The sequence below is a fragment of the Aethalodelphis obliquidens genome, unplaced genomic scaffold (genome assembly GCF_003676395.1).
Source record: "Aethalodelphis obliquidens isolate GAN/ISIS:26980383/991018 unplaced genomic scaffold, ASM367639v1 scaffold2, whole genome shotgun sequence".
Lineage (NCBI taxonomy): Eukaryota > Metazoa > Chordata > Mammalia > Artiodactyla > Delphinidae > Aethalodelphis > Aethalodelphis obliquidens.
In genome coordinates, this window is record NW_020837946.1 from 28,727,192 (window position 1) to 28,746,237 (window position 19,046).

Genomic DNA, 19,046 nt, shown 5'->3' on the forward strand with positions numbered 1-19,046 from the left:
AAAATGGCTTTAAAGAATGTTTTGAGAAAACCTGACATACTGATCTACTCTGAAACTCAATGATTTTTTTTTTTTAAGCTGGAAAAGAGTAAGAAACCACAAAAGCAAAGCAATAGTAAAATCTTTTAGACAAGGAAGAAAAATCTGACCAGGAGATGAAGAGGTAGAACTTGTGGTGATTAAGGGGATTAAAACAAGAAAAGCTTGGAAACCATGGATTTTGAGGCCTGAAGAGAGCGCAGGTAGCAGGTGCAGCTGTGGCACTCCTGTTGGAGTGACCCTATCTTCTGTGGGGCTGGGGGCAAGTCATTTACTGTCTCTGGGACTCATCTACCAGGTGGGATATGGATGCCTAGACTGTAGAATTTCTTAGTGTGTATTACACATAATACACTACACAGCTTGGGCACATAGGTACTCACTTATTTGGAGTTATCATTGTAAAAAATTAAATGCCTGGGCTTCCCTGGTGGTGCAGTGGTTGAGAGTCTGCCTGCCGATGCAGGGGACACGGGTTCGTGCCCCGGTCTGGGAAGATACCACATGCCGCAGAGCGGCTGCGCCCGTGAGCCATGGCCGCTGAGCCTGTGTGCCCGGAGCCTGTGCTCCTCAACGGGAGAGGCCACAAGAGTGAGAGGCCTGTGTACCAAAAAAAAAAAAAAAAAAATTAAATGCCTGGGTAGGAAGAAAAGAAAATATCTTTTTCTGTAATTGTGTTCTTATCAGGATTATGGTGAAAAATGTAACTATTCAACTGAAATTAATAAAACATACAGTTTAGAAGCAAAAAGCAGACGTAGAAACTGAAATGAATTTAAGGGGGTAATAGTCCATTAGAGATCATTCTTGCTCGGAGGTAGGGCTGGGACGAGGGTGAGGCAGGAGAAAAGTCAGGCCAAAAATTAAGAGGTGCTGAGCCTGCACTGCCTGGTGCTAAGTGTAAGCGCCTCCTTAAATTCTTCCCCCCGAGGTTCCCCTCCTGCCTTATTCTAGTCCTTGTCTTTCGGAGGCATCCCGCCTGGCTTGTTGGTAACTGCACCTTGCCCATTCCCCAGCGCTTTCTTTCACACTTTCAGTATCTGGAGAAACAACAGTCACTGCTGTCAGACTTCTTTAACTTCCCCAAGAATTCCAAAAGAGATCATTACAGGATGTGGCGTGTGAAAGGGAACAGAGGTGCAGTTAAGACTATAAATTTTAACTGCAGAGATGATCTCATGTTCAGTCATCAAAGAAGTACATGGAGGGACTTGCTAAAATTTCCACTGTTGAGGGTTACAAGTCATGACCTCATTTCTCACCCTAGAGCCTTAGTATAAGCGCTAAGAATAGCAAGCAGGATCTTTTTTATTGGCTTGTCAAGAACACCACTTGGGGCTGGAAGACCCAGTCACCTTCAAGAACAAGCAACAAAAGGGAGTTGGGTGGCAGTTGGTGGACAGCCTCCAACATACGTATTTTTCTTAGACATTGTTTTCCAGAATGTCTGCAAAATTATGGTACTTTCATTATTCAATTCAGTCAACCCTGTTTTCAATCTAATCATTCGTAAACATAGCTTGATAATAACTAGCAGTTTTACTCTGGATTAATTGGTGTTATTTGATAAAATCACATAAAGCCAGTTCTTTGAAAACGTGATATAATAGGATGTGTTTAGCTATAAATAACAGAAAACCTGCTACAAGGACTTTTAGCGTAGGGGTTAATTTGTCTCATGTAACAAGATGAAGAATCAAGCAGTTCCTAATGTTGGTTCAATTCCTTAGTTCTCTTGGTTTTTCGCTCTTAATCCCAATAAGGCTGGGCAGCTCCAGCCACTGAGACAGTATATAAGGCAGAAAGAAGGAAGGACAGTGGAAAGTTGGCACACTGTGGTGTCCCCTTTTATGGGGAAAGCAAAGTCTTCTCCAGAAGCCCATACTCTCCCCATGTTAGGGTTGAATTGTGTCCCCTTAAACAAGGTATGTTGAAGTACTAACCCCAAGTACCTCAGAATGTGACCTTATTTAGAGATAGGGTCTTTACAGAGGTAACCAAGTTAAAATGGGTCATTAGGGTGGGCTCTAGCCCAATGTGACTGATGTCTTTATGAAAAGAGGAAATTTGAACACGAAGATGCGCATACAGGGAGAACACCACGTGAACAGGAAGGCAGCCAATGCCAAACCAAGGAGAGATACCTGGAACTGATACTTCCTTCATAGCCCTTGGGAGGAACCAACCTTGCCAACACCTTGATTTCAGATTTCTAGCCTCCAAAACAGTGAGATAATATATTTCTGTTGTTTAAGCCACCCAGTTTGTAGTGTTTTGTTATGGCAGCCCCAGCAAACTAATACATTCCACAAGACTTCTATTTACATCCTATTGGCCAGAAGTGTGCCCCTGGCCACCCCTAACTACAAGGGAGGCTGGGAAAATACGTATGTAGCTGAACATAGTCCACCCAAAGCATTAGGATTCTGGCAGCAAATTTAAAAAGGAAGTTGGGCATTGGGTAGATAAGCCAGAGCATTTTCCATAGGGGAGAGAGTATTTGCTTGGTTGTGCTAAGACGGGTAGCTCTCCCTCCAACACAGCTCAGAGATTTGAATTAATGATTTGGCGTGCTGACTGAGCAGTGGCAAGAATACAAGGGGTCTGCACACTAGCACTGACATTGCCACTACTTGTTAAATGGTTTCAAGTTGCTTTAGCAACTAAGCTTCAGCTTTTTTATCTGACAAATGGGAATAATAACCTATACTCTGAGCATTTTAATGCTAGATAGAACTGTTGTGAGGACCAAGTAAAGTAGCAGATATGAAAGTACCTTTGAACTTACATATAGTATGTTGTAAATAGTCTGTTCAGATATAAAAGGATAATTAAGGAGGAGGTAGTTCAGCTTCTATGTCTTGGAAATGAAGGAAAGTTGAAACAAAACAGACTTCTCTTAGAAGTTAGAGGAAGTGAAAGGGGAATGGTGGTTCCTCTAAATCTAATTCTTACCAACAAGAAAGCACCAATTGTGAAGTGGCAGTGACACCACAGGGAACAACCCCATTATCTCAGAGTAAATAGGAGTAAGGCGGGTGGGTGTAGCCAGATGGTACTGGCTCTAGGCTTCAGGAAGCCATTTTTAACAAGTTCAGAAAAAGAGAGGTGATGAGTCCTTGGCCTATAACAGTGCTTCTCAAACTTTACATGCACACAAATCACCTGGGGATTTTGTTAAAATGCAGATTGCAATTCAGTAGGTCTGGGGCATGGCTTGCCCTTCTGCAAGTCTCAGGTGTTGTCAGTGCTGGTGGTCCAAGGATCACACTTTGAATAGCAAGATCTACATCGCTGAAAAGGAAGCTGAACCCAAAAAGGATAGGAATCTTTCAGAACTGAAATTCTGACAACATATTGATGAATGACTCTACTAAGGAAAAAATTGTAAGGCATCTAGAGATACTGCCTTGACTGTCTTAGGGTAGCTTCAATAAGCTCAGATTCTAAAAGAATGTGTAGAAGTTGGAAGGAGAGACATATAATCAAGGAAAATTGTAAACAAATGGTATAGACTTGTCTAGAAGGCATTAGAACGGAGTGAGCGGTTATTTAAAAGTTATTTTAATGTTATTTTAAAATTAGTTAAATTTTAAAAAGCAATGCTAGGGTACCCAGGAGATAGACGCACAGCCAAGAATCCTGTTTTCCTTAGTACCATGTGTATCCTTATAACAATCTATTTTGGGGTTTACCAAGATCCCCTCCTGGGTCAGATTGTATGTTGAATCTTGACACCATTTCTTAGCAAAATTCTTGAATTAATTATTAAACTAATAATTTGTATGGATCCAAAAGGAGAAGCCACAATACCCTGGAACCAGTATCTATGCCCCAAGATGGAGTCAGGCCAAATAGCCCAGTGTCCTTGTTTAAGTGATGACCTAGCCAGAGGTGCCATATCTTCATCTGGCACCATTATCTTTCTGCCTTCAGAACTCTCCTTAGTAATATTTTAGGGTGGTTCTGCCCCCAGCAATTTTTGAAGGACATTTTCACTGGGTATAGAAATCTAAATTGACAGTTATTTTCTTTCAGTACTTTGAATATGTCATTCCATTGCCTTCTATTTACAATGTTTCTGTTGAGAATAAAGAGTTCAATCTTATTTTTGTACTCTTGAAAGTAAAATACTGCTTACTTAAATGCTTTTCAGATTTTTCTTTGGTTGCCAGCAGTTTTTCTATGAATTGCTTAGAAATAGTTTTGCTGTATTTATCCATCTTGGAGTCTATACCTCTTTGTAGTCCGTGGCTTTTGATGTCTTTCGTTTAATTTTGGAAAATTCTCAGTCATTATCCCCTTCTCTCCTGTTCTCTCTTTCCTCTTTTACAGAATCCTGTTATACATATGAGAGAATGTTTCATGTTGTCCCCTTGCCACTTGTGCTCTTCTTCCTTTTCACCATCTTTTGCATCCCCAGGCTTTTGCCTGAATATTTTCTTCTAACCAACTTCCAATTCTCTCTTTATCCGTGTCTAATCTGTTGTTAAACTGTGGATTAGGGTTTTGTACAGAAACAGAACCAACAGGAGATATATATATATAGAGATATCTATCTATCTATATCTATATATCTTGTCATTTAATTTCATGATTATATTAATGACAGTTATTTTAAAGTGTCACAGGAAACCATGAATAAATTAAAAAGACAACCCATAGAATGGGAGAAAATATTTGCAAACGAAGTGACTGACAGGGATTAATCTCCAAAATATACAAACAGCTCATGCAGCTCTATGTCAAAAAACAAAAACAAAAATAAAATGAAACAAAAAAAACAAACAACCCAATAAAAAATTGGGCAGAAAATCTAAACAGACATTTCTCCAAAGAAGACATACAGATGGCCAAGAGACACATGAAAAGATGCTCAACATCACTAATTCTCAGAGAAATGCAAATCAAAACTACAATGAGGTATCAACTCACAGTGGTCAGAATGGCCATCATCAAAAAGTCTGCAAACAATCAATGCTGGAGAGGGTGTGGAGAAAAGGGAACCCTCCTACACTATTCATGGGAATGTAAATTGGTATAACCACTATGGAGAACAGTATGGAGGTTCCTTAAAAAACTTAAAATAGACCTACCATATGATCCAGCAAGCCCACTCCTGGGCATATATCTGGAGAAAACTGTAATTTGAAATGATACATGCACCCCAATGTTCACTGCAGCACTATTTACAATAGCCAAGACATGGAACCGATATGTCCATCAACAGAGGAATGGATAAAGAAGATGTGGTACATATATATAATGGAATATTACTCAGCCATAAGAAAGAATGAAATAATGCCATTTGCAGCAACATGAATGGACCTAGAGATTATCATACTAAGTGAAGTCAGACAGAGAAAGACAAATATCCTATGATATCACTCATATGTGGAATCTAATATTAAAAATGATACAAATGAAGTTATTTACAAAACAGAAACAGACTTACAGATTTTGAAAACAAACTTAACGGTTACCAAAGGGGAAATGAGGGGTGGGAGGGATAAATTAGGAGCTTGGGATTAACATACACACACTACTGTATATAAAATAGATAATCAATAAGGACCTACTGTATAGAACAGGGAACCCTACTCAAAATTCTGTAATAACCTATATGGGTAAAGAATCTGAAAAAGAATGAATATATGTATATGTATAACTGAATCACTTTGCTGTACACCTGAAACTAACACAACACTGTAAATCAACTACACTCCAATAAAATTAAAAAAAAATTAAATTGTATGTCTGATAATGACAATGTCTGGATTTCTTATGGGTCAATTTCTACTATCTGATTTTTTAAATCCTGGTATTGGGGAAGTTTTACCTTTTTATGCCTCTTTCTTTTTAATTGAGTGCTGGACATTAAGTATAAAAAAATTTGTAGATTAGTTCAAGGTTCTGAATTATCTTTTTGCAGAGAGGATTTACTCTTTTCTTCTGAATGGAGCTTGACTAGGGGCAGACTACTTTACTCCAATCAAGTATTGTGATATGTCAAAGCCAGACTTCAGTCCTGGTAAGGTATAGCCTGTTTCTGTCCTCCACATCTTTCCTCCCTCAACCTCCTGGTCAACTCTAAACTCTAATATTTATACTTCCAGCCTTTTGAATTTACTGAATCCTTTGCTCAGCTTCCTTTTCAGTTGTGTTTTCTGCTCAGCTTCATAGCCTCTCAGCTTTCTCTTAGGTAATTACTTCCAGTGGGATAAAAACATGCTGATTTATTTTTTTATTTTTTTGCGGTACGCGGGCCTCTCACTGTCGTGGCTTCTCCCGTTGCGGAGCACAGGCTCCGGACGCACAGGCTCAGCGGCCATGGCTCACGGGCCCAGCCGCTCCGCGGCATGTGGGATCTTCCCGGACCGGGGCACAAACCCATGTCCCCTGCATTGGCAGGCGGACCCTCAACCACTGTGCCACTAAGGAAGCCCTCATGTTACTTTTTATTTAAATCTCTCTTCACTTAACATGTTAGTTCCAGAAGGACAAGAATCATATCTCACTCATCCTTATAGTCCCATTCCCCAGCCTAGTGCTTGACAAAATAGGTACTCAATAATTGTTGAGTAAATGAAATGATGTGGCTTTAAATGAGACCACCTGGGCACATCTCAGTGGGTCCACCAGAACTGAAAAATATGAAGCTCAGTTTTGCCAGTTTAAAAACCAAATGACTACATTCACAGAAAGAAGATTCTCCACATTGGTTCACGCTAGGCAAATTTACAAGGAAGTAGTTTATAAATAGCAACATACCTTGATCAGTGCTTAATGGGAGACATAGCTGGAATGATAATGGATACCTTCTATATTTCTTCTTCCCTTATTCTTTGGTACTTCTGTCTTTTCTTTAAGGCTAATAGTTTTCTGTATTACGTTTCCTGTATTTTAATGTCTTTATTCATACTTCTCCTCTGGAAGTAGAAGAAATAATAAACAAGTAAGTAAATAAATAGAATCGATACTACGTGTTTACAAAGGGCAATCTTGTATAAGTCAGTCCACTCAGAAGACCAAATGATAGATCAGAAGATTGCCATGGTAAAGACAAGTCAGAAAGGGGAAATTCAAGGTTGCCAAATAACTTACTTTCAAGCTACTAAAGTAGATCTTTTTCTAGTCTGTCTAAGTGATCTTTAAAGGTCATTTAGCATCAGGACATCCTCTACCCCAGGTCATTATAAAAGAAACTCAAATTTAAAAAATTCTATTCTCCAGCTTCCTTTTTGCTAACCTTCCCAGAAAAGTCTGTTATTACAACACTTTGTGAAATGTTACAATATTCAAGACTACAGTCTCTCTTAACATGTAACAGTGGCTGTTTCCTGATAGACTATGTAGTACCTTATTTAAAAATTACATTATCTCTGAATCACTCAGTAAAGTGGGTTCTTTGATAACATATCTCATATACTTTATGTAGATTTTGGTATTAAAAATTTTTTTTAAATTAATTTTAGTTAATTAATTAATTTATTTATTGGCTGCATTGGGTCTTTGTTGCTGGGCATGGGCTTTCTCTAGTTGCAGCAAGCTGGGGCTACTCTTTGTTGTGGTGCAAGGGCTTCTCATTGCAGTGACTTCTCTTGTTGTAGAGCACAGGCTCTAGGCATGCAGGCTTCAGTAGTTGTGGCACGTGGGCTCAGTAGTTGTGGTGCACAGGCTTAGTTGCTCCGTGGCATGTGGGATCTTCCCGGACCAGGGCTCGAACTCATGTCCCCTGCATTGGCAGGCAGATTCTTAACCACTGTATCACCAGGGAAGCCCAGATTTTGGTATTTTAATTACAGAGAATTTTGCCAGGAGCCTTAGATCTTTTTTCTTTCAACCATATTTGACATCATTTAAGGTAATGCCACTTCCTCCTGCTTAGGTCAACCTAACAGAAGCCAGCACAAACAATAGTGTCCTAACAATACTGGAGAAGGAGTAATATTGTTTTTAAATTTTACTAAAAATATTTTGTATGATCTTTTTAAAGTTAGTTTTAAAAAAAGTTTGTGCTTATCATAACAGATATTAGATTCTCTATAGGGTGATCAGACAAATGTTCCCTAAGAATTTATAATCTCAAAAGGGCAATGATGCACATGAACATGTGGAAAGGACAATAACACTTAAGAGGGGTTTAACAAGAACATCCTCAAAGATCAAGAATCGATATTGCAGAAAATCAAAGGATAGGTTAATGTATGGCACAGAGGAGTTGGGTTGAATCTCACATCTGGGCAAATTGGGTGGAAGGAGTGAGCCTCTCTGAGTTATACTCACTGTTGGTCTTCATCAAATGGGATTTCCCTAGCTTCCTAGCAAAGCAGAGGAGCATGTCATACATGGGAACCAGCTTGGGCATGACCAAAATGTGATGATGCTGATGATTGCTTAGAACAATTTTTGAGCGTTGCAAAGCAGTAGGGGGAGATGATGAGAGCTAGGAGAGGGCTGTGAAGCATTCTGAGGTGGACACTGAGGCATTTCCTCTGGCCCCTCCCGTTTGGACTGCATAAATGGAAGTTTAGGGCATTTGCCTTGCTTACTCCTGAGAAAAGCAGTAACCAGTATTAAAAACTATGACTCAGCTGACTCTTCTAACCATTCAGATAAGCATCCTTCTGGTAAAGCAAAGTCGGTGAAATGCAAATGAGCAACCAGTCAGCAAAAAACTGCTGCTGACATTATTAATCTTCCAAACTACCCAGATCTATCATCCACATAAAAACTTATCATTGGGCACTTGTGGAATAGGTATCCCTCACTTAAAGGAATGGTCACTGTCAGCAAAGTTAGCGGTCCAGACTTTCTATCAAATCAATCTTATCCTCTCATTGATTTCCATTACCAAATCTGAGATTCATTCTGCTGTTAAATCCCATTAAATGTGTACCAAACCCTTTGGAAATGGCATATGTAAAAGAAAAATGATAATATCCTGATAAAACATTGACAGTGATATTTATACATTAATAGTAATGCTGTGCTGTATTCACCATGTCACAATAAAAATTGTTCAGGATGAAACATAACACAATCCTACAAACTGCCTCACACACTGCAAAGGACAATAATCCCTAAAACATTAGCAACTTAATTTCTCACTAGCTTCACAACTGTCTTGGCATTTCTATCATTACATAGTCAAAGGAATTCTTCTTTTTATTATTTAAAATCTTTTCTCATCTTCTACCAGTCTCTTTTCCAAAATCCTTGTCCAGAAACCCCTGAATAGCTTGTGATGCTATTCTCAGATGGGAAAAATTAGCCAGCCAGACTCAGTCATAGTGGTTTATCCCAGTGCCTGCTGGGATTTCCCCATCATTGGAGCAACGGGGCATCTCCTGGAAGGAATATTGTTGAGGGAAGCAGTGGACCTGTGAAAGTAGGACTAGATACTTCAAATGCTTTTTCTAACTTCTGAGATACAGCTCTACTATCTGACATTGTTTACAGTGGTAAACATGTCTGTGTTTACCATTCTATTTTCAACCTATGTACTTTGCATAATATATGTTAAATGACCAAATGTTTTGCATAATATATGCCGAATGACTGAATGTTTTACATAATATATGTTGAGTGACTGGTTGAATTCAGATGATGATTTTGTTTTTCATTGGAGAATATTGACACTTCTAAGTGCTCGTAGCTCAGGCTGGAAATGTGGCTACCGTCATTAATCTCCATAGGAATTATGCGTCATAGGTCATAATGGCATTAAATGTCCAACGTTCTAAGGTCTGGACAGGACGTTCCTGACAGTGAACTTTTGCTGAATTCTTGAGTTCCTTCTCTTTATCATTGCGGTGAGTCAATTTTTTATTAAGCAATAAATAGCCTGCCTTCTTGCATCAGAACAACATGCCCATCACTGGTGATGCACCCCAGGTATTCCCCTTAATCATTTTAGCATAGCCCACTGCAAAGCAAAGTCAACATTCAGGGTTGACTTTACCATCTGATTAAAAAAATAAATGTTTTTATTAAACTATTACATACCCACAGAATTCTGAAGAGTCAGTGGCAAGATTGGGATGTTTTCTGGAGATCAGCAGGCTACGTGCCAAGAGTTTTTGGTTAATTCACTGAGAAAAGGGTTTTGTTGGTGGTGGTGTTTGTTTTTTACCCATCATGTCCAGAAACCTCAACATGGAAGAGTCTCAAAATTGAACACACCCAGGGAGTCAGACCCATGCTCACTGAACTCACGAGGGACACACGTACAACTAAAAGGACTTTGTGTGGACAAAAACAACCAGAACTGTCACAATGACCACCAGGCTCCTGTGGTTGTAACCAGCACATTCTTTCCCTGCAGGCAGAACAAGTGGGAAGCCAAATTATGAGCTGAAAGTAAGTAGAGAATGAAAACAAGAAGAGATGTGTATCCTCAAGGAATATTTTGTCCAGGACATGAGAGGCCTGAGGAAGCTGCCATTTTTTTTTCAATCATGAAATAACTCTCTGGTTGTATGTATGTATGTATGCATGTCATTGTATGTATGGCCACATACATTTCCTTTCAGATTCAAACTGTCTCTCAGAGAGTCTTTGGCATTCTTTGGCATCTCCATCTCCATCTCCTTGTCACTCTTATTTTCTCTGATACAAACAAAGCCTGCTGCCTAAGCTCACACTTTGTTCCACTATAGTAAGATTGTAAAGAGAAGCAAAAGTCAATGGTATATGAAAGTATTATTAATGATATGGCCACTTATAAATTAATACTCCATTCAAACACCTCTTTTAAACACCTCCCCCCCCCCCACACACACACAATGATGGTGAACATTTACAGCACAATGCAAACACATTCAGTTCTATTGCAAATCTTGCAAAAGGTGTAAGGTCAGTGAAAGTGAGGTTGGTAAAACTGGCACATGAGGATCCATGGAGTTAAACACATGAAGGTAAAATCAACTGGGCTGATGACTATATTGATACTTCAGAAGAGAATAGTTTGAACATCAAAGAACTAATTGAGACCCTTGGGAAAACTGAAGAAACTCTGAAACATTTTTACAAAAAGTGACCCTCTTTTTTATTATTCTCTGAAAGTCAAATATGAAATAAAGCATGTTGTAAGGTGCTTCACAATGCTTAGGAAAAATTTAAGCCAACAATAATCATCTTGATTTATTATTTATTCATTCTATAATTAGCACATGGTTGTACTTATCAATTTTGTTCAATGTAGGATAGAATAAATGTGTTTTAAAAATGTTGAGTTTTATTTTCAAGACAAGTCCCCAGCAAACCTTTTTTCACTAACTGCTCTGAAATTTGGTCCGTGTTTTAAGTAGATTTACTTTGAGGCTTTCCCAGTGCTAATCACAATAGGATATTAAGGACTTTCTGTACTAATGACACAGAACTTTTCTAGTAGTAACAGTCTGATGTCTTGATTGTTTCTATTTGCATATTGAATTTTTACTATTTTGTCTATAAAATATCCTCATTTCTCAGTTCTTGGTGGGTAACTTGTTATTTACTCTTAGGTGTTTCCTACAGGATCACTTCCAAAGGGTGATACTTTAAAAAGTATCATCAGTATCTTCTAAGGCAACCCATGTAGAGGACATAGACTTTGGAGTCAACCTGGAGCCAGACCTATATTTGAATCTGCTTTTGCCACTTAAGAGACATATGACAATGGGCAAATTATGTGCCCACTCTGAACTTTGGTATCTTCATCTGTGAAAATGGAGCAGTAATAGCTCCCTCACAAGATTGTGGTGAAGATTAGATGTGAACATGTGTAAAATGCCAGGTACAGAGAAAGCATTCGGTATGCAGTAGTTGTAGCAGTGCTCTTTATTTTTGGTTTGCTTGGCTGCCAAATTTCCCTTGTGATCTTAATTTGTTGATTATTTTGTACATTCGGATTCTTTCCATGTGCTTTGCAATGTGAACCTAGGGTCTCTAGGCTATTAAAAGTAGCTAAATATGACTAATACTGAAAATATGCCTTTAGGAGCGCCTTGTTACATAAATCTCTTAGATCTCTAATCTATAAAGCTTTGAAAAAACTCATAATGAGGTTTTTAGGATTTACATTGTAAAATTTTGGTTGAGTTCTTCTATAAGTTGGATGGCTGATATTTACATGTGAAAAACCTCAATGGAAGTCTCCCTCTCCACACCCAAGCAATTTTTATAAACAAGTCTTGACTTAAAGCCAAGAAACTCAAGTCTTTCACCTTGCAGAGAGCCCCATGCAGAGCACAGTCTTGGAAGTCAGGTGGTCCTGGATTTGAACCTCTGTTTGGCTGCTTCCTGGTTGTGTGACCTTGACCAACTTAGTATTTCCAAGCCTGGGTATCTTTATCCATGAAGTTGGGGATAATAAAAATACCTACGCTGGGGCTGCCATGAGGATGAAATAAGACACAGCATAGAAAATGTTTATGTGCCCATACAGCTTGGCACATTGTGCTTAAAATCCTCAAAGTTAACAGGTATGTCATAATTTGTTGAAAATGGTAATAGTGTAACACAAAGAAAACAAAAAACAAGTTCAGTTGAGTCTCAAACAAATTATGTTCTTTGGTCTTGCCTTGCTTTTTGCCTCTTGTGTTTCCTACGTTTAAGATCCTTTCCCTCCCCTAGGTGGTGGTGAGATGATTTGGGAGACTGGGATTGACATATATACACTAACACGTATAAAATAGATAACTAATAAGAACCTGCTGTATAACAGAATAAATAAAATAAAATTCAAAAAAAAAAAAAAAAAAAAGGTCCAGGCTTCCCTGGTGGCGCAGTGGTTGAGAGTCCGCCTGCCGATGCAGGGGACACGGGCTCGTGCCCCGGTCTGGGAAGATCCCACATGCCGCGGAGCGGCTGGGCCCGTGAGCCATGGCCGCTGAGCCAAAGATCCTTTCCCTCCCCTATTACTCCTGAACATGTCTTCTGCCCCAGTACTTGTCAGTGATCTCTTCCCCATCCCCACACACAATCAGGATAGCATGTTGGGTTGCAGGGGCAGACCTTATTCCAAACTGGCAAGAGGTTTCTACATTCTTCTTCTCTAAGACTGGTATATCCCCCTACAAGTCTGATGGGTTCAGATATTATTTAATTTACTCAGCTAAAGTCAGGAGACAATGATGGCTAACATTTAGTATTCACCTATTAGCACCAGATACACTATGCTAGGTGAGTTAACAAACATTATAACATTTTGATTGTTCATAACAATCAGGCAAGGCAGATACCACTTTTCCTGTGTCTGAGAAGGGTAGCCAGAGGGTTTGAGCCAGTAATTTGCTCAAAGTCACACAGTAGTAAGTGGCAGTATCAATGGCCATCAAGATCAAGTTAATGCATTAATTGGTATGTGATGGCTCTAAATGGTTTTCTACTTCTGGGAAAGGCCCACGCAGACTTCTCATACTGGCACTTATATGTGTGCTATCATAATATCACTTTATTCGTGTAGGACTTTTACCCTTTTCATACCATTTATCCCCTAGCACCACGAATGCGTATAATACATAATGCTAAATGTACCAAGATCCTTGTACATTCCATGCACACACACTTACAGTACATTCACCAATTATACACTGGATGCTGGAGATCTGACCAACAGAATTCCAGACATCAAAAAGCAAATAAACTAGACTTTCCTCAACTCAATAATTCCCGTTTAATTTCCCCTGGCAAATACTGAACTTCAAACTGTGTTTGTTCTATAAAGTAGAACTTTCGAAATATTGTGATATGGAGTCCCACATAGTCAGAAGGAGAGACAGCTGAGAAGGGCGATTAAGGTGGATGTGTTTCTTCCATTATGAGTTGAATTTAAGTTTCTCATTTCAGAATAAGTACCAAATTCTGCAATCATTCCAAAAGTGGAAGTTCAGCTCACACTGCATTTTGGGGAAGCTTTAACCACACTAACCATTTAAGGTCAAGCAAACAACCGGTCAACCCTCACAACGTGCGTAGTTCAGCTAAGAGATAATAGGCTCTCTATCTATACATCTCTATATGTCAGCGCCATAGCGCAATTCAGGTCCTCCTCTCACCACCGCAGCTAGGCAGACGGACACCCTCTCTCCAAGCCGCATGGGAAGTCTCACGTTTAAGCCCCCAAGCAAGTTGCCGGCTCCTGCCTGCACCCCACGTCTACAAGGATTCCCTCTATTGTCTTTAACACACTCCCCAGCAAAACGTCCAGTTCCAATCAACTCTAAGTGCGAGGCTGACCCCCGCCCGGTCCCCGGCGTCGGCTCAGAAGGCTGGGCGGGCGGGGTGGGGCGGGGCGCGGCGGCACGCACTGGGGCGCCGGCGGGGCTGGGGGCGGGGCCTGCGCGAGGCGCGCAAGGCGGGCCCCCGCCGCTGTTTTCGCGCATTCCCCTTTGTTCTGCTCCATTGTGTGGCGCTTCCTCCTCTGGCGCTTCTTCTCGGCACCCTGGCAGCCTGTGGGGAATTCGTGAAGGGGCTTTTGGTGACTTTTTCTTTCTTCCGCCCTCCTCCCAACCCCCCGGTTTATTTCTGAGGAAGTGAGGAACTCGTTTGCGCTGCCCCGCCCTCGCGGTTCCCTGCCCTCGGGCCTAGAAGGGAGGCGGAGTGGGAAGTGACCTGCCCTCCTCCCCATGCCGGCTTCCTCGTCCTCCCGCCTCGCTCTTCCTCCGGGAGGCATCCTGACCCCGCATTCTGGACTTTCACCTCCTAACCGGCCGCGTCCACGCCAGAACGGCGATACGCGACCCTCTCCCCTCTGAGGGGCGCAGGCTCCGGCCGCCTGGGGCTCCACCTGGCACCCAAGCGAAGGTCGGAGGCCGGTGTGCGGCCCGAGCCCAGTCGCCTCAGCGTACCGGGAGCCGGTGCAAGTGTCGCCGCGACCCTCCCAATCCCTCGCGCTCGCGCTCCCCGGGCGCCGCACGGCCTCTTCAGCCCCCTTATATAGCCCTCTAAAAATAGCTCGCCTCGCACCGCCTTGTAAGGCAGCAGGGAGATTCGCAGCGTGCCAATCCGCGCCCGCCGCCAGGGCCAAGCCCCGCCCCAGGCCCTGCTCCACGCTTCCCATTGGTCCTCAGTGACTTCATGAGCCCCCTGTTTACCATACATGGTCACACGCGGCCTAATGGACGCCCTCCTCCGAGATCCCACGGCTGCGCGGAGAGCCGGGCGGAGGGAGGGAGTTTGGGGAGGGGGAAGAGCAGGAGGAGGAGAAAAGGAGGAGGGGGGGGAGAGACTACAAACTAGCAAGGATGGGGGTGGGGGTGGGGAGGGAAGGAAAGAGGGGGAGAGAAGCGATCGCGAGAAAAAAAAAATGCCACCTCCCAAAATAAAGAGCAAAGATTGCATTAGGAGCGAACAGCGCTGCAGAAATAGATGGCAGCTTCGTGTCAGTGAGTTTGCATCCCCCTTCCTGATCCACGAGCTGGAGTGATTAGAGCCCTGGAAGGGAATTGTTACTCCCGTGAAGTCCCCTTTTCCTGGCAGCCGTCTGCACTGTACACGCTGGATGCCTCTCTCCATCCACCCCACTCAGTCTCTCCTCTCTCACCTCCTCTCTCCCTCTCTTCTGCATTGATTTTTTTTTTTTTTTCCTTTTTAGTTGACTGAAACAAAACAAAACAAAAGGGCCACTGGATGTCTGCCTCCTTGGGGGGTGAGCCAGACAGACTGACAAACAAACAGACCCAACTGTGTTCGGGGGAGGGTTTCTCCTCCCGTTTTGCCCGGCAGCAGCAGCATGGACGTGTTGGCTAGTTATAGTATATTCCAGGAGCTACAACTTGTCCACGACACCGGCTACTTCTCAGCTTTGCCATCCCTGGAGGAGACCTGGCAGCAGGTGAATGATTTAAATTACTTGTGTAAATCGTGTGGTGGCGGCGGAGACGCAGGGGCTGCGTTGGTGTGGGCTTGGGGTTGAATTTTGTTTGTTCGTTTGTTTAATTCCCCCCCCCCTTTTTGGCTGTCTGTTGTTTAAAATGTTTTCGGAAACAGTCATCTGCTTACCTCTCCACCCACCCCCTAACCCCTTAGTGTGCTGAGCTGAGCGGCCGGTCGGAGCTGCCTGCGTTTCAGTCACCAACACACATCCTTGCGCACACGTTGTGCGGCTCACTGCCCCCCAGCAGAGACCTGCCTAACTTCTGGGGTTCGGAGGAGCCGGGTGGGAAGGTGGTTTGGGGCTTTACGAGCCATCACAGACAGGTACCGCGTCCCTACATGCACGAGCTCTACCTCCTTGGTACCTTAAATCAGGTTCATCTCTTTCAACTGGTGCTAAAGACCGTCAGATGGGGGGGAGGGGGTAGGAGCAAAGCGGAGTGTTTTCCTAGTAATTAGCGAGTATCAGTAAAGAATAGGAACTTGATTTTGAGATTAGAAGCTGGGCAGAAGGAAGAGGAGCCCAGTGATAAAGGATACTCAAAGATATCTCGGAAGAGGATGGGAAGATGTGTCTATCTCATGCTGACCGTGCATTGTAGGTTTCCCCAGTGCGGTGTCTTCGGAAGGAGAACACCGTCTGTGGGTGTCCTTGCTTCTCTTTCGTTTGGTGTGCCTCTCCACTTAGCACAACCTCCGACAAAGGGTGGTGTGTGCTTCCATGCCTCTGACTTTGTTTTAGAGGACTAGTCAAGAAACTCCTAAGATGCTGAAGGGCACCGATGCCAAGTTGGCTAGGCGTCCCAGTGAGGGGGAAGCGGGGCTGGTGACAAGTTCACTGGGCTTTGTGAAGTGGAATAAAGAAAGTGCTGGTTAGTGGAAAGTGCGAGATCTGCTGCGGAAACAGTGGTTTTCTCAGTAAGGATTAGGAGCTGCTGAGGGGACATTCTGCAGGAAAGATGGTGGGTGGGGATGGAGGGACGCGAACATTCTTTCAGAATTCTGCAGTGTGCATCATGGAACGTGCAAGAAGACAGTTCGGATTTGCACATTGGAAGTGTGAACGTGCACAATCCGTCTGGGAGAAACGTGCTTGCCCTTGGGGCGGGCGGCAGGAGGCTTGGTGTGTGGCTGCTCATGTAACTTCTCTGCTCCGTGACAGCAGCTTGTTAAGGCTAATGAACGGCTGAATTTCCTCCGACAGGATACAAAGCGGGATTTGCCAGTTTGAGCCTGGGATGTAACAGTTGCTGCTTTAGCGAGTGAGGTTTGGCTTGTGGTATAAGGAGCCTATCCTGTGTACCATTGTTGCTAGTTGCTGTTCTCCCCTGATTTCGAGGCTGGAGTTTCTCCAGGTACTGGCCTCTGGTGTCTGTGCTTCCACACATACATTCCTGCCCAAGGATGCTGGCAGATGTGTTTGACTTTGTCTTTCCCTAAATGCACGCACAGCTCACATGTTTCTAGCAGAAGGCATTTCTCCAGTGCATCCTTTCCCCCATCCTTGATGAGACTATCTCACGAAGGGTCTCACTAGAGCTTTTTCCTGCTTTTATTTCACATGCTAATTAAACCAAAAGGTTGCCAGAATTTCATTTTCTGAAATAGTCTTCATTTCACACTGTCAGCCCACTGGTGTTGAATCGGTTGCCTATTAACAACTGTCTAGACAGGTTAGGGAAGAGAATCTGTTGATTTAGTCAGCCTGCCCAAGGCAGCCCTTGTTTGTGACTAACTGTTAAGCAGGGTTGGAGGGAAGAAAGTTGGCTTTATTTGTTACAACGTTCCCTCCTGATGAATCACACAACTTTGTTTGGTTCAAGATTTCACAGTAGTAAAGCCTGCTTTGGGGGAAGGCCTCTCCAGAGGAAACCTGCTTTTCTAGATCTGGTTAGAGCATCCTTGAGAAGGTCTAGATCTGTAAAGAAACATCATTGGTTTGATAATTAGAGGATGTACTGGATCTTTTGTTTCCTTAGAAGCCTTCTCCGCTTCCCACCCACCTCATCCTTCATCTCACCTCCTTCAGGGCATCTCTAGCTTAGTTTGTATCTGTGGGCAAATAAATTTTCACCCCCGTATTTCTTGCGTTAATCCTCTCCTACTGCCAACTGCCCTCAGCTTAAAACCCTTTGCCAAGCTCTTTCAGAGGCATGCTCGTAATCCATACTGAAACATAACTTGTGAGGACACGGTCCTAAATGAGATATCGTTCCAAGGAGCTTTCTTCTGTGGGCTCTGTAGTCACAAATGCTTTCTGTAAAGGTGACTGTGCCTCCCAGTTCATGCTGATGACATAACCTCCAACCTCTGTCTCTTCCTTCCTCCCTCTACCTGCCCCCTCCCTCTTGCCTCTTCTGAGTATAAAGGAGGGGAGTGTGGTTATATGCAACTGTTGGTTCTAAATCAACCATCACATGGTGAAATTTTAAGGTTCCTGTGCTCAAATCAGCTCAAGAAGGTTGCTACAAAGAACCCCAGGCAGGAGGAAGTTTCCTGATGCTCTGGGGTAATCAGATTTTAGAGGTCAAATGAGGAGCAGTTATTAGATGTACTCCTGAAAGTGAACGGTGTACCTTGAGGAGATGAGCGAAGTCCAGAGATTCCAGTAGTCTGATTTGGTTCGTAAGAAACAGAGTGGCTTGATGATAAACTCAAGACCATCTGTGCATTTGAAAATTAAGGATGGACTCTTTGGAGTTTTTATTTTAAACTCAAGTCTGGGATAATTGTTCTGCTTAATAGTCAGTGAGCTTGTCATGGCCCTCCTGTCACAGGGGTCGTCATTTTGACATTGGGTTTTTGGGCAATATTGTCTTAGCCTCATACAGTTCCAACTATGAAAACCATTGTTGGTGTAGTTTTTAAATCCAGATGGACATCCTACATTAACAGCTCTCCATTCCTGGGCTCTGACTGCATACTTAAGCATTTGGCCCAAGTAACATCATCCCTGCCTGTCATATAACTGTAAATTACACTGTGCTTATGTGGTCTATTATTTTATGGAATTCAGCTGACGCACAACTCTTAAGGCTACCAGCCTTAAGCTCTTTGGAAACTTGCAGGAAAATTTCCAAGAGCTGTCTGAGGAAAAGTAGGAAAAAGTCAAAGGTAGGACAGAAACTAAGAGTAGCGTATAGGGT

The 19,046-nt window shown here is 42.5% G+C and overlaps 1 protein-coding gene across 17 annotated transcripts in view; it reads left to right on the top strand.

Moving 5' to 3' along the window:
- Positions 1 to 5,971: 5,971 nt before the first annotated feature.
- The window catches only part of KLF7 (KLF transcription factor 7), a 123,070-nt gene continuing 109,995 nt past the window's right edge, over positions 5,972 to 19,046 (top strand). For 9 of the 17 annotated variants that reach the window (XR_003436334.1, XR_003436316.1, XR_003436337.1 and 6 more), the window contains exon 1: positions 15,292 to 15,859. Coding sequence is in view for 13 of the 17 variants with exons in the window: in XM_027123014.1 (XP_026978815.1) it covers positions 15,758 to 15,859 (102 nt within the window). In the remaining 4 variants the exon portion in view is untranslated. Of the gene's footprint in view, positions 6,071 to 15,285; positions 15,860 to 19,046 lie in introns of those variants that run through there. The other 8 variants (XM_027123020.1, XM_027123034.1, XM_027123029.1 and 5 more) reach the window with 5 other exon arrangements.